A 24,662-nucleotide genomic window follows, 5' to 3' on the forward strand; every position below is an offset into this window, starting at 1 on the left:
CCAACACAAAGTTGAAAAACCGTGGAAGTTTATTGGCAGAAAAAATAAAAAGTTTAAATATTTTAATTCGTGGGCAGGTTTTTCTTATTATGTTTTATGTATTTGAAATCATAAGTCGAAAAATGATTTAAGCGAAAGGTTTTAATATGAGGTTAAAGCCCACCACAACCATATATTTAATGGTAGACATATTGAAAGGTGATTCATAAGTGTAGTTCTTTTTATTTGGTAAATAATATGTCTTTGGATAAAAGGTTTTCAAAATTGATTTGTTTCTAGAAAGGGAAGGCACGTTGAATGAATCTTATATGAAGTCGAAGTGTTGGCACAAGCTTTGAAATATTTATTTGGAAGGTTGTTTAGAGTTCAAGTGAAATATCATCGGGGTCTTGGATTAAAAGCTTTGGAAAAGGAAAAGGTTTATTTGAAGGAAGTTATAGGCTTTGCAAAAATTTGTCTATCTTCAAAATATTTTGGTGTTTTGTCAAGTGTGACTGTCTTTTGGGTGAAAAATGTGCCTTATGGGGCCCATATTAAAAATCATATTTTTTTGGGTGGCGATATGGAAGATATCTTCATGCAATCATGAAAGCAACTATAAGACAAAGGAATAGTCATGGGTTGGAAAGCATGACTGAACCAGATGAATTGAAAAAAAAAGAGGAAAAGATCGTTGCCATGTTTAGAGAAGTTGAGGTTGAAGTCGAAGAAATGAGAAGTCTAAGAGAAGACAAAGAAGAATGAAGGTGATTAGTGTAGCTCTGATCTACTACCACCACCTATGTTTACATGTAAATATTTTGATTTGTGGGTTATTAGAATGCTAACTTTTCTTCGAGCTAAATACTTAATTGAACATTGGTCTAATAACCCATATGATGAAGTATATGATGATTTAGCATTAAATTTTGTAAACCAAGTGAGAAGTTTTTATGCAAGGTAGAAGAAGCTACAACTTCCGATGAAGCATGGAAGATCCTCGAAGTAGAATTTGGTGTGAGGTGGAGTAATCAAGTCGAAGACAGTAGTGTTGTTCAACCTATTGTAACAGTGCTTGAAGATGAGAATGAAGATGGATATGTAGCAGTGAATCTACAAAGAGATGAAGGATTTTGTGAATCTCACTTGAAAGTGGATCACAATGTTGATGGTGTGTTATCAGCAGATGCTGATTTTGGCATAGATAATGTTGCCAATGGAGAAGAAACTTATTCAGTGAATCCAACAAATTGAAATTGCCATTGTTAACTTTGATAAAGAACAAGTCACTAGCGATGAGTGGCTCGATATGATCCAACAGAAACATCTTATTGATACATTGTTATTTGGTGAGAAAATCCCACTTGCGTCTGAAAGCAAGTGGAAGATATAGAGACAAAGATAGTGGCAGAAATAGAGTCAAAGACAAAGAAGTAAGCTCACAAAGAGAAAACAAAGACAAAAATCCAGAGAAGGAACATAACCAATGTGATTCTGCAAGTATTTTTAATTTTAATATTTCTTTCTAGTGTGTAGGTACACAAAACGATTATGAAGAAGAATTAAAGTTCCTTGAAGCATGGCATGAAAAACCATGTATTGATGATACCTACATAGAAATTGCAGCTATGAATATTGAACACAGAATGAATGATATTGAAAGTGAAATTTTCATGTATTGGAGTTGTGAAGAGATAAAATTCTATTATGAACTTATGTTGCAACAAATTGATAATCAGAAGATTGATGATGTGGAGAAAACTATAGAAAATGACATGTGGCAGTAGTGGAAATACGAACAAATTTTTGAAGACGTAGAAGACATCCATGGACATCATGACATGATTTTTTATGTTTTGAAAGAGTTGCAACAACAAATGAATAAATTGCAACTTGGAGCCTATAGAAAAAAGGCAAAGATGAAGTAGAGGATACTGGATCTAGAAGAAAAGGAAAGAGAAATCAAGCAAACGAGTTGATGTCAAAGTTTTTGAATCATTGTAAGCCTAGCTAAGACTTATACCAGCAAGCATGTTTAAGTTATGTTGAGTCAAGGTTAAGTTGTCGGTCATAATTAATGGGAGAGGCATGTTTAAGTTATGTTGAGTCAAGGTTAAGTTGCGAGTCATAATTAAGAGGGGGTGTTGGTGATAATTACATCTGAAACATTATGTTGAGTCAAGGTTAAGTTGCTAGTCATAATTAAGAAAGGGTGTTGGTGATAATTACATCTGATTAAGAGAGTAATTATTTCATCACCGGAAACTTCCTCCAAACACCACCGCGATGAATTGTCCAGAGTCAAAAAAGTGCCATAGCCATGCCTCAACCTATTCATCATCGAAAGGGCAAATAACTGACTTAGTTTTTGTATAAATGTAGACGAGGAATAGTCAGGATGCATGGAGTCCGAATTGTAGGCAGCTATAGCTTTTTTACTTTCTGTAAATTAATGTTTGGCTTTTGTGTTATTTAACAGCCGTCGCTGTGTCCTTGTCTTGTTGCTTTGTTTCCTTTGTTTACTCTGAATTCCTTCAATTTGTATGAGAGCGGTGTGCTCTGTTTCTTTCACTAAGCTCACTACTTCATTACAGGACAATTCTGAGGTAACTAAATATATATGTTTAGTTTTTCTACCATTAGTTTTCATCATAGACTCCCACAGTTATAAAGAACAATTTCTAAAACATCATTGCCACGCCCAACAAATTAAAGCAAATTCTTACTGGAGTTTTTCTTCCATCAGTTTTCATCATAGGTTTGCTTTATTAAAGTAAAGCAAGAAGTTTTCATCATAGACTCTCACACTAAGAAAGAACAATTCCTAAAACAACATTGCTGCTTAAAAAGATTAAAACAATTTCTTATTGGAGTTTCAATTCCACCAGTTTTCATCATAGGTTCCTGTTATTAAAGTAAATCAGCCCTGGTAGAGAAACCTTAATTAAAAAACTAGTATTACAACCATTGGTCAAAAGCCCTTATTTTAGTTCATGAAGCATGTCCACAAGTGGAGATTTGAAAGTCTTGAACGCATGGACCTGCACAAAAATGATGTGTACAATGCATAATATGATTCCTTACGGGTCAGTCTGTCTTTTTGTACTGTGTCAGAAAACGAAAGATAAATAAATAATGGAAAGTCTACGTATACAAATATGGTCATGAAAAAGAAGAATGATCCGAGAAGCGAGCGATTAATATGTTAGAAAACTCAACGATTCCTCCATATGTTGAATCGGCTGTCATGTCTGTTAATCGGTCATATTGTTGAATTCAAGATTTCATGGAATTCCACGAAAGAGCGTGTTGACTCAGATTAAGAAGCCGTATTGCATGCTTTTCAGACAAGTAGAAGAAACATATGCCATGTTACAGGAATTGGTTGTATATACATGTCTCCATGCTTGTTCAAGCCTGTAAATAAGATTGGAGCGAAAGAAATAAAGGAGTAATTCCATGGCGGTCAATCACAGCGAGGTGAAGAATCTGAAAGTGGTCTTGCTCTGTGTTACTCTGATGGGATTAATCTACTTAGCGGTTTTGAAGATGGGCGAAATGGCGTTCATTAATCCCGTTTTAAGCTCCTTTTCAGACAAATCTGAAGGCTTTTTTAAAATGACAGAATTCTGCAACAAAACTGTAGATCATCATGTAAGTACCATGGATCCCTTACTATAGATCCCTCTAGGGTATGGTATTTGTAAAGCAACTAGTCTACTAATAGAAGGGTTTGTCTGTAAAATTGTGCAGAATAATTACAGCACTACCTTATCCAGTGATACGGTGGAGCTTGACCTAATATTGTCGAAGGTTGCGAACTCTAAAAGGACGGTTATAATCACGTTACTTAACGCAGCATGGGCGCAGAATAATAGCGTGCTCGATCTGTTCTTGGAAAGTTTCCGAGTGGGCAATGGAACTGAACACTTGCTGGAGAATCTTCTCATCATTGCGGCGGATAAGGAGGCACTGCAGCGCTGCAGGGAGATGCACAAACATTGTTATCTGTTGAAAACAGAAGGGGTTGATTACACAGCCGTGATGCCCCTTATGAGTCCAAATTACTTGAAGATGATGTGGAGAAGGGTGCGATTCTTTGGCCAGGTGCTGGAGATGGGTTACAACTTCCTTTTCACCGTAAGTGGATCTATCTTTTTTAGTTATGGATATTTCAAGGAAGCAGAACGATGGTAAATGGATGTATGAGATTTGTTTATATGTGTTAATGATTTTTACATGATGACTAATATAAGATAAGGGTTTCGGATTAAAAAGATGCCTGTCATAGGATTAAGATTGGGATTAAAAGATAGATTAATTTACAATTTAAATATGTTAATTATAAAAGGATTTGGGGTTTGTTTGGAGAATTGAGAGAGTTGCTAGTTAAATTTATTTCTGAATAGTTATAGATAACTTGAATTGTATTATCTTTATTTTTGAATAATTGAAAATAACGTGAATTGTATTTATTTTTGATAATGAAGAAGCATGAAAAATTATGGTCAGCATTCAAATTCAATTTTCATTTTCAAAAGGTGAATACAAAATTAAAATTTTTACATTCACTTATATCAATATGAATATCTAATTTCGCAGTAGTGGTTCATATATAAAAATAAAAGTCAAGCTCTTCAATTCCATATTTCTCAATCTCTTAAAACTCTGCTAGGATACTGCTTTTTTCACGTTGGCAAATAGTCAACTAATGTTTCTGAGATTTAATTTGTGCCATAAATGGAATAAGTCTTCAGCTTGTAAAATAACAAAGTGTTTCCTAACCCTTATCTTCCCAATCTCTACGAATTCCAGGATTTTGGAAAGTATGGCCGATAATATCCGAATATGCCTGAGTTTTAGATTCTAAAAACATATTATAAACTAGAATAAATTTCAAACCTTCCGAGTATCCCTGAGCTTTAGGTTCTAAAAATATATTATAAAATAGAATAAATTGCAAACCATAACGGAAGAATTGGGTTGTACACAAACATTTCAAATAACCTATAAAGATCGCTAAGATTTAGTTTCTAATTCTGCAGCTGTGTCATACATTGGAGTAATTCTTCATATGAAATAACTAACTTATTTCAATTTTTATGGTTAAAAAGTATCTATATATATTTTGAGGTTAGGTGGAGAGTCTTTAATTGAGGTTATGTAAAGTGGTTGAGTAAAATGATGGTTATTTTTCTATTTAAATTTAATTCTTTACTAATAATGTAATGCTCACCAATATTAATGTAATAGCTACATATTTATGTATATTGTTATATTAAGTCTCGCTCACATAGGATAATTCCCGTTGAAAAATATAAATATGAAATTATATATAAATATGAAATTATTTGTTTGATAGTTAAATTTATGTGTTTGATAGTTAGATTTATACTCTGACTTTATGATCGAAGATTTTGTTTGCAAAATGGAAAATTATGTGTTTGACTGTTTAAATTTTAGTCCAATCCTGGGACTAAAATACTCTCCCATTACTTTTAGTTCCTTGCGTTCACAATTCTTTGCGACAAAAGATGTATGCAGGATTGCAATATTATTATAACATTTTGATTGTGCATTGGGTTGCAGGATACTGATATACTGTGGTTTCGGGAACCCTTCATGAGGTTCTCGCCAAGCGCAGACATTCATTTTGCTTCAGACAAATACAAAGGTTATCCACACGATCTCCAGAACCTCCCCAACTGTGGCTTTATGTACGTTCGCTCTAATCCACGCACAATCAGTTTCTTCAAGTTCTGGTATCAGTCGAGATTAACCTATCCTGGACAAAACGAGCAACAGGTCCTGAACCTTATAAAAATCCAAGAGATCCCGCAGAGATGCCTGGAAGTGATATTCCTGGATACAGAATACTTCAGAGGGTACTGCCAGAAAAGCCCGGATTTGAACCAGGTCTGCACCGTACACGCCAACTGCTGTATAGGACTCGAGCCGAAGCTCCATGATTTGCGAAACACACTCTCCGATTGGAAAAAGTATATGATGCATAGCCATCTAACACTGAGCCATCGCGGCATCAAGAAACTGCAGTGGACACCTGCGCGAGCATGCAGGCGCACCCGGCACTATCGGCACTTTTGGCGTCGATGGTTTCCTTGACTAATGAATATCATTCACAAGTAACTTATGGCAGCGTTAATAGACAGATTTTTAATTGAAATGTAGCCCCATAGAATTTTGAGGCATTTCAGATTGACAGTCTGTATAATCTCAATATCTCTGTCACATAAAATATTTGTTTGGAACAACGCTAACTCCGGGCTCTGGAACTATTCCAGATTGTCACTCTTTGTTAATTTAGTTTTTAGTCTTCCTGCTATAAATTTATTTCTTCCGAATTGTCACTCGTATTTAATTTAGCTTTTAGTTTCTCCTCTGTAACTTTAAAACAAAGTCATTGCATGTTAGTTGGCCCACGGATGCAGGTTCGAATTTTTAAAATTAAGGGCATAGAGGCATGTAATTAATTTTAGATGTAACTCTTTATCGTTATTGTGTCATATATTCATGGGTGTGTTACGACAGAGCTTGAGTTCCAATTTTTAAGATTAAGTGCATAGAGGTATATAATAAATTTTAGATGCAACTCTTTATCATTATTGTGTCATATATTCATGGGTGTGTTGCAGCTTGACATGGTAATAGGTTGGCAGAACAGAAATTTAAGATAAGAATTATATGTAATTGAGAAATAATTGTATCAAAAATATGTCATTGGAAAATGATTGTATTGGAAAGGGCATTTTAATTTGCAAAGTATCTTGAATAATAAATTTCGTTGGTATAAAAAGTTTTTTTTTTTTCTTCGCGATAAAGGTTATTTAGTGCAGTTAATTACAGCAATGAAAAGCCAAGCTTTCTTATTGTTAACAAAAATGCAGTAATAAAAATGATATAAGAAGGAAGATGATGAAACATTTATGATGGGACTTGACTTGATATAGCTTCCTGTTTGCGAAATAAACAGGGTAATGGAGATCTCCTTCCCCTGGTTCTGCAAAAACTGCTACTTTATTGAATGAAATGAAATAAAGATATAGGGTTGTGCTTGATGCTATTATTTTCGAGCCATATTTATTTGCTTGGGAAGTTTAAGTGTTTTTGGCTAAATATATCAAAAATAAATTTAGGGGCAAAAGACATTTTATAAGTAGAAGTTAAAAGTCAAGCATCAATATCACTCTTTGAAAAACTGCCTACATATCCCAATTTTATGAAGTGTATAGTTGTGTACTTATTCTTATAAAAAGCATCTAGCCATTAATAATGATTTGGCAAGTCTAATGGGTTATTCAATGAAATAGTCATTTCAAAAAGTTTCTTAGACCATTCATACTTATATGAGTATTTAACCATACCTAATCAAGATGTAAGCGTTAGAATTGTGATGCCCAGTTACTCTAATCCTCCTCTAGAGATAATGTATTATTATAACGTACAAACATCTTTTTCATATGAGCTATAAGTCACTATTGTGGGTAATAAGCCAAATGGTAGGTATAAAATTTCATTTGTGCATATTTATATTAATTTTAGACCCACTTTCCTATAGTCTACTGATTTTTAACTTATATTTTGGTAGTTAACCTAAGTTTTTTATTTCCTTGAAAATACTTTTCAGATTAGTGATCAACCTTTGTCACTGAGCGATGTTTCTGCTACTATGATACCACCATTACTGATTCATTGTGTTAGGTATTGTTTTTTACTCTAGAATATTGGTTAGAAATATGTCATTTCATATTGCATTTTGACCTCTTTTGTAGTACCTTTCCATAGATTTATCCCACTTTATTGTGATAATTAACCTCTCACTCACTACTTATATGTTGTAACTTAGTTTTGGGGCCTTCCTCACATGGGCTTCTTAGTTAGCAACTCATTGACCATTTGTTTTCCATGCTGTAAACATTCTATAGGCTTGGGAGTCCTCTTTAGTTCTATAATAATTGTGTGTTGACACTCCATTAATTTTCTCTTCTCTTAATTCTGACCTATACTCCAAAGGCTCTCACACATTTAGGTGTATTATCTCATTGCATATTGACTACTTGTTCTTTTGGCTTTATACGAGCTCCAACTTGATCTCACATAAGCCTATTTTTCTAATACTCTTTCTAAAAGTGTAAGAATTGTATCTATTTCCTTTGTGACTTGACACCATTATCCCTAAAGGGAACATCCCTTGAGTGTCCATATCGTGAACAATTTCCCCTACATTGAGCATAGGAAAGTTCCAAGTGCTGGAACTAGGCTTCTTACCCATTACACTTATTCCCTCCACTATATTATAAGAATATTTTTATTATTTTTCTGGCATTTTATAGTATGCAAAAGGAAAGAAAATAAAAATTTAAAAATAGATGGGACGAGAAGAGCTTCTTTCATTAACTTAAAAACATAGTCAATTATGTTGCTTAAAAAAAAGAACATTGCTGAGAGTCTGTTAATCATACGGTTGGGATTTAGTATGGCCTTAAGAAATTAAATGTTGCTTTAGATTTATTTCTCCTTTAGTTGGTTACTCTTCCAGTCATATGGAGAGTTTTTTTATGCCTTTTGTGTTTCATACTTATACAAAGTTTATATTTTTCCATGTTGCTTAAGTCACAAAATGTGTCATGATTTTGCTCAAGGGAAGTAAAAATTTATGTGGACCATTATGTGGTGTCACTTGACTCATTGTGTTGGCCATACTTGGTTCATCAAGTTACTCTCAGTATCATATCATCACCTCAGTCATATCCTCATGTTGGTAGAGAAGGTCCCCATTAACTTCTTTTTGATGGGTTTGGTTTTGTCGAATCTAACAAATTTCTTTGAGAATAGACCTAGAGTTACACCCTAGCTCTATTCCATCATTGATAGGTGACCTTCTGCAAAAATTTGATTTAAATCATTGGTCTTTGACTAGGAATTTTCCCTTGTGTTCGATGTCAACTTACATTATAACACATTGGGATTCATACAATACCTTGGTTTCCATTTAACCCTATTAGTCGATTCCTCACCCATGCTAGCATATTTCACCATTGGTTAGTTCGTATGGTCTCTTCTGTCTTCTATTCCATCTGTTTCATGCAATATACTCAAATGATGGTGGTTTCTTCATTTTTTTCTAAGATCTTCCAAACTATTGGCCTTCGAGTTACATTTGCATTGGTTGATGTGGGATGCTCTAAAGCCTTCCTTCTAGTGAATCTTTTCGCATTGAATCCAAATCATTACTCTAGGATTAATGTCTATCATCTTCTTCAATACCTTAGGGTTGGTAGTCATCAGTGGAATATTCCCTCATTATTGGTAGTGGGAATACGTCAATGTTCCCTATTTGATATATTCTTGCAATTTTTCAACTTCAACTCATTTATTCACACTTGTTACATTGTACTTGGTAACTTTATGCCCATTATCATTATCAATGGGCTGTATCATGTGTTAATGATGTACATCAATTATCGATAATCAAATGATATCACACATGGTTGAATTTAGCTCATCTATTCCCATAATGTTGATACATACCATCATTGGTTGGTTTTAAGACCTTTTTTTATGCCAGTATTCATGATCACTTGACAACTCCTTCAGCTTTCTACCAGTGACAATCAGTCTTATATGTTCCCCTCAATTTCAACAACATATTATATGTTAGTTCTCAAGTTGTGTAAAATACCACTACTCTATATATGACTCTGGTACTTCAATGGGGCATTCATTATACATCATCTTTTGTATAAATACCCCCTATATGTTATTAAAACATACATGTGTTATGTTCTATTTGCCACTATGATCTATTATAGGATTAAATATGCACATATTTATACATCTTCATGGATCTATATTATACTTGATTGGCGACCATGCTTTCCTTCCTTTGAGCATGGGTATGCCTGCTTTGAATATGAGCTTTCTTTTTCATTCCTTCTACATGTATTTATGGGGCCTGAATTTGGTGATATCCTAATCGGTCCTCTTTATGGGTTATCCTTTGTATACTTAATGCATTTTATCCATTCGACCCTCCTCTGAACTCATACTTTAGGTGGCATATTTTATAACATATTTTGGCATACCTTTTCATTAGGTGCTTATGTTTTCTTGGGAAAAATCCATTTTCCCATGAAAACCTAACATTATATTAAAAAATTTGTTTTTGAAAATCTATATGTGGGATTCGCAATATATAAGTGTGTATGTATGTAGTTCTCCTTAAATCTTCTCACATACAACTTAAAAAAAATATAAAAAATATTTCATCTATTTTCCAGGGAAGGTTTTATGGTTTAGATTGGAAACACGCCTACAGGAGCCCATAGAATAACTAACCCAAATAATTTTTAGTGGTATAAATACACACCTTTGGTTATTCTCATATGCATCCTAGTACTTGGTGTCCAAAGAATGCCAAATTTCCCTATATTAGGTCTTTTTATCTTATGTTTTTAAGCATTCCCCTGTCTTTAGGAAACCCTAATTTCATTTCGTTTATTTTGAGCCATATTATATAACATCAAATTTCTACTAATGGAGAGGATATATTCAACAGATAGGGTAGGAAAGATCCAAAGGAAGGTTCTATCAGTGATGATAAATAAGATCTGGTTGTATTATAACTACATCTTTGTTGTTTCTTTTAAATAAAGAGGCTCGTCGTTTATTCCTATTTCCATTATTTATATTTCATGAATGTGAATGTCTAATTGATACAATTATGGAATACCATAATTTATTTGTATATATTCTTTGAATTCTATTATATTCTCCTTGTTTATTGTCTATTTTGTAGGTCTGCAAACTTGGAAGGAGAAGTTAGGGTAGGGAATCATGAGATATTCATCAACCATAGGAATTATGGGTTAGTAAATCATATCCAATTTGTGAATTTTATGTTTTATGCATGATTTTTTTTATTTTGTCTATTGAATTTTATGTTCTCCTCTGCTGGGGATTCCAAGCCTGTCCGTCGGGAGTTTTCCTGAAAACACTCAACTCTTAACAAAAGTTACAATATGGACTCTTCTAAATTCTTATTCATCAAAATCACATGCATAACTAATTTTCCTTGAGTAATAGGGGCTGATGTGGCATCCTCTTGAATTATGGTGGCCAAAATAAGAAGTTCAACCTTTGGGTGGCATAAATATTTCATACATACTTGAATTGAGGTGATTCTTATGCCATTGGTAAGGACCCTATATGTAGAATACTAAAAAATCATGTTGCAATAAAGAAATAAAGTTTTAACCAAATAATGCATTATTTAACGCCTCAAAATCCTCGTGAAATGTTTCACACCCTAATTTGTCAAATTGGGTCCTACTAATAAAAATGGTCCTATGAGCTAATTACTCCACTTTTTTTACTATGTATGAATTGATATATATTACACATGATATGATGATCTATTAAACATAACACCTCCCCATTTTTGAAGGCTTTTTCTCCCAAAAATATTCTACTTAATGAGGTGAGAAAAAGTTTCCTCCACTTTCTCTCGTGTGTACCATTTATCTTTTTGTAGAACTTATCCTTTCAACCCAATCTGCCAAAAGTCACGCTACTTATGTCTCATATTTTGGACCTCTTGTAGAAAATTATATCTCCTGTCAACTCTACTTGAGCATTTGGTACCAAATCCTCTATAGAAGTGAGCACTTGTTCCTCTTCATGATTTAAAATGGAAGGCTCAGATAAAGTTTCAAATTATTTACATTCACATATGAGTGAATGTGCATGGATGGGGGTAGATTGAGTGTACATAAATTCTCTCCCACCTTTTCTATTATCTCAAAGGGACCATATCATAGAGCCTTGATCTTCTTACCAGGATCCTGTGTCCTCTCCTTGTTCAATTGTAACCATACATTGTCTCCCACCTTAATCAACTTCTTTGTTATGTGTTGATCACGCCTTGCCTTATATTTTTCTTGTGACTTCTATAATGTCTCTTGTACATGTGTATGTGTTTTCTTGATCTTCACGATAAATTTTCTATCCCCTATCATATCCTCTATTACTCTGCCTTGCTGCCCATATGAAATATTCAAATGTGAAGGTAGAAAATATCCAAAACAAATTTCAAATTCATACTTATCAGTAGATGTTTAGATTAATATTTTATAATATTGTTGCATATATACCATATTTTCATGCTATGGCTTTGTATTCTTTTGATTCTAACCTCTCAAATGTTGCACATGTCATATTTTCTACTTCTATTTTCCCATCTATTTGTCTATGGAATCTTGTAGACCTCTTCAACTTCATGTCCATTTACTCCCACACTATAGTCCAAAATACATTGGGAAACTTTATATCCCAATCTAAAAAGATTCTTATTAGTATCCCAAAGAGAACCTAAACCTATCCAAAGAATAAGTTCATTACTTCTTTCCCACTAATGGTATTTTTATAGGGAATTATAATACAAATCTTGGTGGACATGTCAACTACTACATACAAGTAGTCTCGTCCCTTCTTCATTGTTGGTAAACCTCCCAAAAATTCCATAGAAATGCTTTCCCAATGATGAGTGGGTATAGGTAAGGGATGATATAGACCATGTTTCTTGTTACTAGGCTTGTTGGTACAACGAAGCATGTACCCTCTTATGAACCTAACTACATGTTCTTGGGTTGATACCCTAGTAGATCAGAGGTTATCTACATAGAGAAACACACATTCCACACAGCCATGATGCTAATATAAACAAACTAATCGAAGAGAGGTGCACCTAGGGGTCCTTCATTTGGGAGATCCAGCCAGGGTCCAAACCCTGCTAAAGTTCCTTTTGCTCCTTCAACCTGCAAAACAATCAATTCAAGAAAGTAAAATAGTATATGGACCAAGCATCATAAAGAAATCATCTTCATAACATATGGAAAGGTAGTTAGTTATACAATTAAAACAACCATTCATATGTGAATAATAACATTGATATCATAAACATGAAGAAGATTCATATCAAGAACAAGACAAGTGTTTCTTTTATTATAGATAACTAAAGTACAGAAAGGAATGATTTCACCTAAGTCATCCTTTCACAGGCTCCAAGCGAAACCATCCTCCATATTCGTCCAGTCTCAAGACATCAACAAAGTCCTTCCATGACTTACTCCATGATATCTCAAGTAGTAGAAAGACATCATAACACAAGGAAATAAGGGTTTCCTGTAAATGGGGGAAGTGCTGGAAGCACAAGGATCTTCAGACCTAGTCAGGGATAATCTCAGTAGAGTAATCTTTCTCTCTATTCTCTCCTCCCTTAGGCCTTCCTATTGAAGCCTTTTATACCTTTCCCAAAGTAGTTTTTTAGTTGGGAATTCATTGGGAATAGTTGGGCCATGGTCACTAATAGGTAATCAACAGGTAAAACCCGTGATCTCCACTCAAAATTAAGGATTTTAATTTTTTTTAAGTGTTTTAAGACATATATGTGGGTTGAGTATACATAGACCCGCGTACGCATGCGTTTATCTCAGGGAAATGTCACGTATAGGGAGTAAAACATTGTTTTTTGAATATTTGGACCAGGTGTGAAAGGAGGCGTTACCCTAGGCCATGAGTGTAACATCACAAAAATAAAGAGTGAGATTTGGAGCTATAATAGATGCCCCATAATATATGAGGTCAGAAGGGGTACATGATGGCTGAAATATATTATGTAAACACATGGAATGGAAATCTGTCAAAAACTGAGAAGGACTTCACTAGAGTTCAACCTGTCAAGCCACAAAAGGAGATCAGAAAGAAACACTCTCTGAGGCAGGCATACCCATGCTTAGAGAAAGTAAAGCATGTCTGCATATCAAGTACAAGCGGATCCACTAAGTACACAAGTACAAAATACTGGAAGATACATAATGGATCATCTGATCATGATCGAACAAGTACATGTCTGAATATCACATATAAGGATGTCAATGATGCCGAAGGATGAAGCAGATCATTGATATCAAAGACTGATCCCAAAAAGTACCAGATGAACATGATGGAGTGAAATGGTACTACACTGCAAACTCAGGTGCGAGCATATAGAATGTCACCATGAATGACTGCAACATATAAGGTGGAATGGTATCAACTAGCAGCAACAGGAGCAACTATCAAGTGAACCAATGAATGCTGATACAACCTGAGGTCTTCACCGACCACCATGGTACATTTCTACACCATGGGAATAAATGATCGAAAGTTGACCATATGAGAAATTATTTGATTACCGATCATTGATGTATACCATTAACTAACACGAGACTACTCACCGATAATGATAATGAGCATCAAGGTACCCAGTACAATCTAACAAGTGTGAATAGATGAGCTGAAGTTGAAAACCTATAAGAATATATCAATCAAGAGAGAATGATGATTTCCCACTATCAATAGTGAAGGATCTACCACTAATGACTGCAAACCCCAAGGTACTGCCAAATGGACTCTAGATCTTTACCCAGAGCAATGAGTCGTAGTCGATAGGGAAAGATCTACTAGAAGGAAGGAATTAAGGCATCCTTCATCAATCTAGCACGATTTTAACCCATAAGCCAATAATATGGAAGGAATCAGATGAAAAAGATGTAGTAACCCGACTGAAGCACGTTTCCAGTGTACACAAGATGTGGTTAGCGCACAACAGAAACCCTCTGAACCAACCAATAATGAAAGCTCACACAGAGGCAAGGTATCCACCAATAGGGTCAAGTGGAAACCAAGGTACTGCATGAATCCCAATGTGTGATAATGCAAGCTGATTTCGAACACAAGGGAAACCACTTAGTCAAAGACCCATGATACTGATCGATGCTGAGCACAAGGTGACCTATCAATAATGAAAATAGGGCCAGGGTGCAACTCTAGGTCTATCCTCAGAGCAGGATGCCATCGTCGATAAGGACCATACCTGCCAGAAAGAAGTCAATGGGGACCTTCTCAAACCAACACGAGTAAAGGGCCAATATAGCTGATGTGATGATATACAAGATACTGACAACCAGGGATGGATGACTGAAAAATGAGTCAAGAGACACCGCAAAGAGGCCGAATCAGGTTAACTTCCCTTAAATAAAAGCCCGACTCAATGTGACTATGTGGCAGCACATGATGACTCTGTATAAGTTCGCCATGCAGGAGGCACGAACGAACCCTCCATATGATTGGAAGAGATAACCAATCGGGGAAGAACTGACTCAATAACAAGGTTAAGGCATACCTAAGTCAAACTAAATCCTGCCCAAATGGAGGAGACTTTGTTTTGAGTGCTTTGTTCAAGGGCGACACGACTGACTCTCACTGCCAAAAATAAGTGGAAATATTGTCCCGTTCCTGCTCTTTTTGGAATATATAATTTTTTTTGTCTTTTTCTTTAAGCTGGAAAAAAAATAAAAGAATGCTATAGTACAACGGAAAGAACGAGTGTTAGTGAAATATATGATCTAGTTCCTGGGATTGGAGCATTCCTATGCTCAATGTAGGGAGGTGAAAACTAGTTAAAGAAACTCAAAGGTATGTTCCTTCCATGGGTCAAGGTGTGTCAAGTTGCAGAAGTCAAGGGCATGCATGTTTGATTTTGCAGTTGTCATGGTCAAAAGTTGGCTTAAACACGAGTCCAAGTGAAGCTGGCTTAAGGCCAAAAGGTGCAAGTGGTCAAAATGCAATGCAGTAGTACAACTCAACCCAAAGGAGCATCTAGGGTATAAGGCCAGAACGAAGAAAAGAAGAAAAGAGGAATGAGTCTTCATCGCATAAGTCATGCTGGGACTACAAAGGACTCCCGAGACTACGAAGATGAAAGAAGGATGGGCAACAAATGTCAGTGAGGTGCTAACTACGATGCCCATGAAAAGGATGGCTCTACGATTGTGTCGTGATTTAAAAATTAGTGAGTGAAGGTGGTTTACAAACCATAACATGATGGGATAGACCCAATGGCAAGTGTATTGATAGATGGAGGCCAGTATACATAATGTAATGGAAAAATGGCTTCCCTAACCTATATGCCAGTGAGAAAATGATACCTGCCATGACGGGCCAGCAGTCACGGAACTGTCTCGAAACTGTCGAAAAAGCATCCAAAATGTCTTGAAAATCAAACCATTCTCGACATTTCAAGCTCCCAAGTTAAAAGTTACATGAGACCAAACAAAATCAAGTTTTGAAAAAATTTTGCATTTTCAAAGCCTATAAAATAGTTTTTGGACTCACCATTTTCACTATTTGGTTTTGAGAGCAAAGGAGTGGAGAAAAAGGAGCAAACTTTTCCATACACAAAATTCAACCATTCAGATGCTTTCAAAATCACCAGGTAACCCTTAAAGGTGTCTTGCATTCAATTGTGACTAGTTTTAGAATTTTTAGTTTAAGTTTTACCGTTGAATTTTTGCCAAAAATTTCGTCGTGGAGTATACGCGGGTTAGATATATGAAACCCGCATATACGCAGGCCCTACATGCGCCTGTGTGTAAAATGGACCCGCATATATGCCACGAACATTTCAAACAAAAAAAACTAACGGTCTAAATTCATTTTTTTCTTCAGGACGCCAGTCAATTGGCGAGAAAGAGAGCATACCTCAGTGGATGATGAGGTTATGAATGGTCCTAATTCTTTGGATGCATTACGAGGATGTGGTTTGCTAAAGTTCTTTAAAATGTTGAATATGAAAGCAAACACTTGCCTGCTCGAAATGCTCATTCACTACTGGAGCATCGAGGATGATTCGTTTATGATTGACCAGATGCTGCTCAAGATAGAGGTTGAAGACATTTATTTCATCATAGGCCTTTCCCGGAGGGGAGAGGTGGTACACTCGATGACCAGATCACGAGGCAGTCTCTTGATCGAGGACTATGTACATATATACTTCCCGGGACATCCAAAGAAGTTTGGAAGAAAAATTCCAATCAAACATGTGGAGACTTTACCGCTGAGGATAATCCTATTCACCATAGCTAGAGTGAATGGATCAGCTTCTTTACACCAAGCATCACAGCTAGCCATGAGCTTGGTGGTAGACTGTCTCACCACTGTATTTGACTGTTGTAATCCATTTCTGGCCAACCTGAAAAGCCAACTTACCTCTATCAAGAAAGGGTAGACCAAAAACTTCAGATATGGAACTATCTTGTGCTCTTTCTTCTTTGAGAGCGTCCTAACCCTTCATCCTAGAGTACTGGTTTCAATCAGCACCCCACGAGATCCACGAATGGGTAGGTGGGCTGACTTGATGAAATTTCTAGGAGGTGGGGATGTCCCATAGTTTGCATTTGATGATGACTTCTTCTCCTGGTGGGAGCAACAGATCATTACCATAGATGACTATCCTTATGCTGGGTTGGACATCCGAGGAGATCCCGATCTAGTATTACCACCGACTGTAGCATGGGGCGACATAGGTAAGTATCTTTTGATTTTATGATTCTTTTTTTTATGATTTTTAAAATATAATAATGAATTTTTAAAAATATTTTTGATAGGATTCAAATGACTAATATGATGATCATGTTCCAGATAGTGAGCCGATACGACTAGATGGGTTCCCACAGCATGGACGTCGCGACCGAAGGGCGGAAGAGGCAGTTGCAGATACAGAGCAACTACTACACATAGTTTAGTGACACTTGGTGAGACTAACTCACCGAGTACCGATGGCGACCGTAGAGGATCTCCTTGTAGATATGCAGTGTCATGTGGTTGGCATGCCACAAGACTAGGTTTGCACTCTTAAGCGTGTTGCCAATGCAATAGTTACCTACTTAGCCGCTCATCCTGAGCGAGGGCATTAGATGTACTAGACATGATTATGGACATTTGAGTCCCAATTTTTGTATATTATTTTAGATAGACTTATGTACATTAGAGATGTTTTATGATATATATATATATATATATATATATATATATATATATATATATATATATATATATATATATATATATATATATATATATATATATATATATATATATATATATATATATATATATATATATATATATATATACAGTTTGACTTTTTGATGCTTGATTTTAATGTGATGAATGATTGATGCGTCAGTCTAATGCTTGATTAGCGATAGAATCAGCTAACCAATTATGGAATCTTGGAATGTGAAAATAATTAATATAAGTAAACTATCTTTGCAACAACCTCACCCTTAAATACTGGCGATATAAACATGGATCCCTTACCCGATAAATGTTATTCAATTGTGACACTATCAATTGTGAATCAAGATAGACTACCATCAAATCGATTTCATAAGAAATTGCTTCGGATAGTAAATTAATTACGGCCGTATACTCAACCATATTATTTGAAGTGGGACCAATGCATACTCCCCTTGAAACCATCAACTGACCATTTGGATAGTAGAGTACCCAAGCTACGGAAGCGAGGTTTCGAGTGTGCCAACTAGTGATGAGACCCAATTTTTGGTACAATTTGGGCTCATTTGGCCTACTTGCTCTGCTCAAACCATTCATTTTTTATTGCTAATGCATTCATTTCTTGGTTTATTTGTGTTGTTTGTAGGAAGAAGGGTAGACATTCTATCTACGTGACTAATGCATGATGCTTTCAGGTTTTTGGCATTAAAAGGGAGAAAAGACAACGAGAAAGGAGACAAGGAGACAATGAGGTGGCACTGCTGGTTTTTAGGAGAGGATGTCCACGGTCTTGGGGACCTTCCTCGTGATTCCCACCATAGCTCCGAGCTCCAATCCATCTCCCCACCGAGCTTAGAAGCAGCCAGTTGTTCTACAGGAACATCAGTTATAACTGTTCTACAGGAACAGTAGTTATGACTGTCCTACAGGATCAGCAGTTAAACTTCAGTTGGACAGCCGAGCTCCTAAAATCAAGGACACTTGTTGGATGATCGTTTTTGCATAAATACTAAGGCCGTAGCCTTGGATAGAAGCTTTTTGAACCTTGGTATTATTCTTGTAAATTGGAAGTACGAGCTACAGCTCGGTTTTGTAAGCCATTTTGGCATGTCATCAGACTTTCGTTTATGAATAAAGGCAGTCAAATTTCGGTCTCATTCTGAATTTCTAAGGGCGCTATAGCTCTCAGGTTAGGGCCCAACCTGAGAGCAATAGATCTCCTCAGTGTTGTAATGTGTTTGCATTTCGTTCCATCACTTTGAGTTTGTTTACTTTCACATGCAATTCGAATTTACAGTTTGTTAATTTAGTCTTTTTCATGAGCTTAGATAGGATTAGTTTATGGTGATTTGCTTTCAGTTGCTTAAGTTCGATAGGAGGATAGGTATAATCTCTTGGAGCTCCAGCAAAAAGGTTGTAAAGGCTCACTGCCATCTCTGTTAGGGATTGGGGTGCATCCCATCACCAACCACCAAAAAGAAAAGCAGTTCTTCTCATTTCCATGCAAGCTGCAACATAAACATTTTCATTGAAGATCCATCCATGAATTTTTGACATCGAACCATACTTCTACATTTCACTTCCACACATAACTTTCAGTTCTTGTTTTCCATTTCTGTTCATAGGTTTCATGGCACAGTTATCATAGGTTAATGAATTTCTCGTTTTGGTGCATAAGTCATTTGTTTCATTTACGCTGCTCCTTATCACTCCACCTCCTTCTTCTTCTTCTTGATCTATCCTCAAGCCCTACTCAGCCTCTGACCAACGCATTTACCCTCCAACTCATCCATTATTCGCTTAGCTCCATTTACTTACACTTTCGTTGATCCCATCCTTCCAATCATCAAACCTCTGCATGCACTTTTCCTCCATCTGATTTCTCTGCTCCTGAGCCATCACCAGCTCCATCTCCATCTCACCTATCCTTCCACACCACTCCAACACTTCACCATCTCCCAAAACCTCCACGGCCAATCATCCTGTAGAATTGCACAGACTTCCTGTAGAAACCCTTGAGTTTCCTATAGGATCCCCTGCAGACTTCTTGTAGAAACCTGCAAACTCGGTTGCTGAGCATCCGAACGTGGTAGGCTTCTGTAGACTGATGTTGGAGACCCTCTGGGACCTCCCTTAGCCATCCTGACCTTGCCCATGCTTTCCTTCCATTCCAACCGCTCCTGCACAACCAAACCCTAATCAAAAGCATCATCACAATAAATCCAACCACTTAATGAAAAAGTACAAAAACATGATTTTTCAGATGCAAGTAGCTTAGATGCATGTATTTCAGTTCATTGCAAGTAATGGCATTATTGGTAGTTGTTTCATTCACAGTTTTGCATAGTTAGGGTCTAGCTAGTCAAATTAGGGTTTCCTAGGGTTTCCATGCTTTATTGGTTTTCAGTTTCCTTCTGCAATTAGACTAGTCTCCTTTGAGTTAGCTTTCATCCATCATTGATAAAGCTTCTTCTGTGAGCCTATAGAATTTGGCTTGAGCCCTAGCGGACTTGTGCCAGCTGACCAAGTGACAGTTGCGACAAGAGCTAGTACTTGTGCATACAGCACCGTCGCTTCCAAGTTTGTACGAACTACCGGGTTGATAAAATTAAGAGACAGGAAGCTCCAAGAGTTGTAGCATTATTGCAACAATACTAGAGCCCACCATCTGTTTGGCGGCGTTGCCGGGGAAGTGTCAGAGTATTAGTCATTGTTGCTTTTCTTCTATTTCCTCACTCTTGCCTTCTGCTTAGTAGTTTACTTCATTTCCATTCTGCAAACCTAGCATAGACATTTCCTGCTTTCATAGATTAGCATTTCCTGCTTTCATAGATTAGCATTTCCTGCTTTCATAGATTAGCATTTCCTTTCTACAAGCGTAGACTAGCATTTCCTTTCTGCAATTTCATTTGAGCAAAGTATATTAGTTCTTTCCTGCTTTCAGTTAATTTTGAATCTTTCATAGTTAGTTGTAGATCAATCTGTCTCAGTTTTGCAGGTACCAAAAGAAAAGCAAATCAAAAGCAATCAAAAAGAAAAAGAAAGTCTTTTCCATTTCATGCCTTGTAGCAACCGAGATAGATCAGGCAAATTCCTACCAAACACCCCCACCACATCACTGAGTCACCTTTCTCTCTTCTTTGGTGACAGTGACCCAGAAGAACCTATAGGTGAACAACCTGAGATATCCAAAGACCCTATAGTAGAAGAAGAGTTAGAGACCAATCCATATGAAGCTATGGCTGACAATAGAAGAGAAGATGAGAGAATAGAAGGTGCCTTCCCCATCCGAGAGACCAATGGAGAGATGAAAATGAATAACATTAGCCCCTCTACCTTACCTCACTTCCATGGACTAACCACTGAAGATCCAGACACCTTCCTGTTTGAGTTTGCTGTCCTTTGTAGAACCTATGACTATACTAAAGATGAGCAAAAGTTGAAACTTTTCCCTTCCACTCTCAAGGATGCAGCACTACGCTAGTTCATGGGCTTACCTGGGAATAGTATCACCACTTGGGCTCAGACGCAGCAAGCTTTCAACACCAAGTACCGGGATTACTGTAGGTCCAAGGAAACAAAGGGGGAAATCTTTCGGATGTCCATGGGAAATGATGAGTCCTTAGAGGATTATGAGGAGAGGTTCCAACTAAGCTATAAGCGGGCCAGGTGCACACTTGACCCTGAATCCCTCAAGTTGGTCCTGCTCCGAGGAGTCCTTGAAGACCTGTTAGATACCCTTCACATGTTAGCTGGGGGGGACATTTACCAACTGCCTTATGAGGACATCAAGACAGTGTTTGAAAACCACTCCAGGGCAGCTCGGAAACGAGGTAGAGGAAACCACCTCTCAACTAGTGTCCCTTTCTCCAAACATGAGCTTGCAAATCAATTAGAAGATCTTAAGAGTGAGGTGAGACAAACCATTGCCATGCAGCTTGACACATTCAGGATTCAGCAAAAGAAAGAAGAGGCTGAGAGAGCCTTGGCTGTCTTCTGCCCTAGGTGCACAAGGAGGCACCCTAAGAACGAATGTCCATTACATTCGGTTGAAGTGTGTTTTGTTTGTGAGGAGGACCATCCCACAAATCAGTGTCCAACCTTACCTGGGTTTAAAGCCATGTACCAAGGGACAGAAGCTCCCATAGAGCCTCTCTACTACCTCAACCAAAGGAGGCCACAGGGATCTAGACCTTATCAGCAGGGGATGCAAGGGGCATCTCAAGCTTATTACAGCCCCAACCAATCGGCTCCTATGCCTTCCTGGGGTCCCCCTGCTCATCCTTCATGGTACATGCCTCCTCCATGGTCTTATCCACCTCAGTACCCCACTCAACCTACTTCTCATTCATATCACTCACATACCTAGCCTCAGCCTCAATGGAATGCACCTCAGTCGGGGTGGAGGCCCCAATACAACACTCCTCCTGCCATCTTGCCTCCACCACCAGTTCAACCTCAGCCATTACCTCCTGCTCCTCCAAGGCAGCCTCAAATGCCTGCTCAACCGAACCCGAACCCCAACAATAGACATGCCCAGCAGGTATACACTAGGGAAACCTCATGCCCTACCTATGCTGTGAAGATCCAGGAGATCAATCTTCGATCTGGAAAGACTCTACCAGATCGCCAACCTCCTCCCCCAGAGGATGAGGAAGCATTGTCCAACCTGGGAAAAGTCCTAACCAAATGCACCGAGATGAACTTGTCCCTTAGTCCTGAAAAATGTGAATTCCTAATGACTGAAGGGACCGTGCTAGGCCATACCATTTCTTGCCAAGGATTGCAGGTGGATCCTAACAAAATTGCTCTCATCAAGAGGGTTCCACCTCCTCAAAAGGTCAGGGATGTCCAGAGTTTCTTGGGATTAGCAGGATACTACCGTAGATTCATTAAAGATTTCAGCAAGCTAGCCTCGCCATTGTTTGGCCTGTTGGCAAAAGATGTGGAGTTTAATTGGACTGACGTTTGTCAGAGGGCTTTAAATGAATTAAAGGACAAGTTGGTGTCAGCCCCAATCCTGAGAGGTCCAAACTGGGCCCTACCTTTCCACATCCACACTGATGCCTCGAACAAAGCCATAGGTGCAGCTTTAGGACAAGTTGAGCAGAAACTTCCATATGCCATTTACTTTGTTAGCAAAAACTTGTCCAAAGCTGAGCTGAATTACACTGTAACCGAGAAAGAATTCTTGGTTGTGGTCCATGCATTGAACAAGTTCCGACATTATATTACTGGTTACCAGACCTTTGTACATACTGACCATGCTGCTATTAGATATTTAATGAATAAACCAGATGTGAATGCTCGTATTATTAGATGGTTACTTTTATTGCAGCAGTTTGATTTGACCATTGTTGATAAACCAGGTAGAGAAAATGTAGTTGCTAACTTTTTATCTAGATTGGATTTGTCTGCAGATGAGGATGGAACAGTGGACGATCAGATGCCTGATGAACATCTGTTTGCTATTTCAGCACTCTCTCCATGGTTTGCTGATATAGCAAACTATCTTGTTTCAGCACAGTTCCCTCCACACTTATCTTCCAGAGAGAAGAGTAGAATCATCAGAAAAAGTGCCTCATTCACTTGGATCGGGGGCAATCTGTTCAAGCTTGGCCCCGATCAGATCTTAAGGCGTTGTGTAAGGGAGGAAGAAGTCTTTGATATCCTCCTCACTTGTCATGATGGACCTTGTGGAGGGCATTTTGCAGCAAAGAGAACTGCCTTCAAGATCCTGCAGGCAGGCTACTATTGGCCCACACTTCATCAAGATGTCAGAAGGTATGTCAGTCAGTGTGACCAATGCCAAAGAATGGGGAAACTGACCCAAAGGGATGAGATGCCTCTCCAACCTCAAGTGACTCTTGAGCCATTTGAGAAGTGGGGCATGGACTTTGTGGGCCCAGTCAACCCCTCTTCGAGGCAAAGGACTTACATCATTGTGTGTACTGACTATTTGACAAAGTGGGCAGAGACCAAAGCAATCAAAGCAGCAACAGAAGAAAAGGTGGCCGAGTTCCTAAGAGAGAACATCTTCTATAAGTTTGGCTATCCAAGAGAGCTGGTCACCGATCAAGGGAGCCAGTTCACCTCCAATCTGGTTGAAGATCTCCTAGCTCATCACAAGATCAAGCATAGGAATTCCACCCCTTATCACCCTCAAGCAAATGGGCAGGTGGAAGTCACCAATAGAGCATTAGAGGGGATCTTGACTAAAGTGGTGAGCAGCAGCAGAAAGGACTGGGCAGATCACCTGGTTGAAGCCACATGAGCTTACAACACCACTTGGAAGACTACCACTGGCTTCACACCGTATGAGCTGGTCTATGGGAAGAGAGCTTTGTTGTCAATTGAGTTCGAATACAACACTTTGAGGATGGCAGCTCAGCTGGATCTAGATCTCAGCCATGCACAACAAGAAAGGTTGTTGCAGCTAAATGGCCTAGATGAGCACCGCATGCAGGCCCTCCTTCACTCAGAAGTGGTTCAGCTTCAGAGAAAGGTGTGGCATGACAAACATCTCCATGACAATCAATTTCAGCCGGGAGATTGGGCTTTGTTGTATGATTCCAGATACAAAGATTTCAAGGGGAAGCTGAGAACCAGATGGCTAGGACCATATACAGTGGAGAAATGCCATGACAATGGATCTGTCCTCATTCGAACCATTGATGAGGAAGCCATTCCCATGCTTGTCAATGGGCATCGATTGAAGATCTACAGGAGACCTCTCTCAAGACAAGAGTTTATGAAAACTATGGAGA

At 37.7% G+C, this 24,662-nt stretch overlaps 1 protein-coding gene across 1 annotated transcript; it reads left to right on the plus strand.

Annotated features, from left to right (window-relative positions):
• The first annotated feature begins 3,384 nt into the window (after positions 1 to 3,384).
• On the plus strand, positions 3,385 to 6,258 carry LOC149226722 (uncharacterized protein At4g15970-like). The gene is made up of 3 exons (XM_089375357.1): positions 3,385 to 3,633; positions 3,733 to 4,119; positions 5,569 to 6,258. The coding sequence occupies exons 1-3, from the start codon at positions 3,439 to 3,441 to the stop codon at positions 6,100 to 6,102; spliced, it is 1,116 nt and encodes a 371-aa protein (XP_089231483.1). The 5' UTR covers positions 3,385 to 3,438; the 3' UTR covers positions 6,103 to 6,258.
• Positions 6,259 to 24,662: the final 18,404 nt, after the last annotated feature.

This window comes from Pinus tabuliformis, chromosome J, assembly GCF_031772625.1.
Source record: "Pinus tabuliformis cultivar Carrire ecotype Pingquan chromosome J, CPIR1, whole genome shotgun sequence".
In the NCBI taxonomy this organism is placed as follows: Eukaryota; Viridiplantae; Streptophyta; class Pinopsida; order Pinales; family Pinaceae; genus Pinus; species Pinus tabuliformis.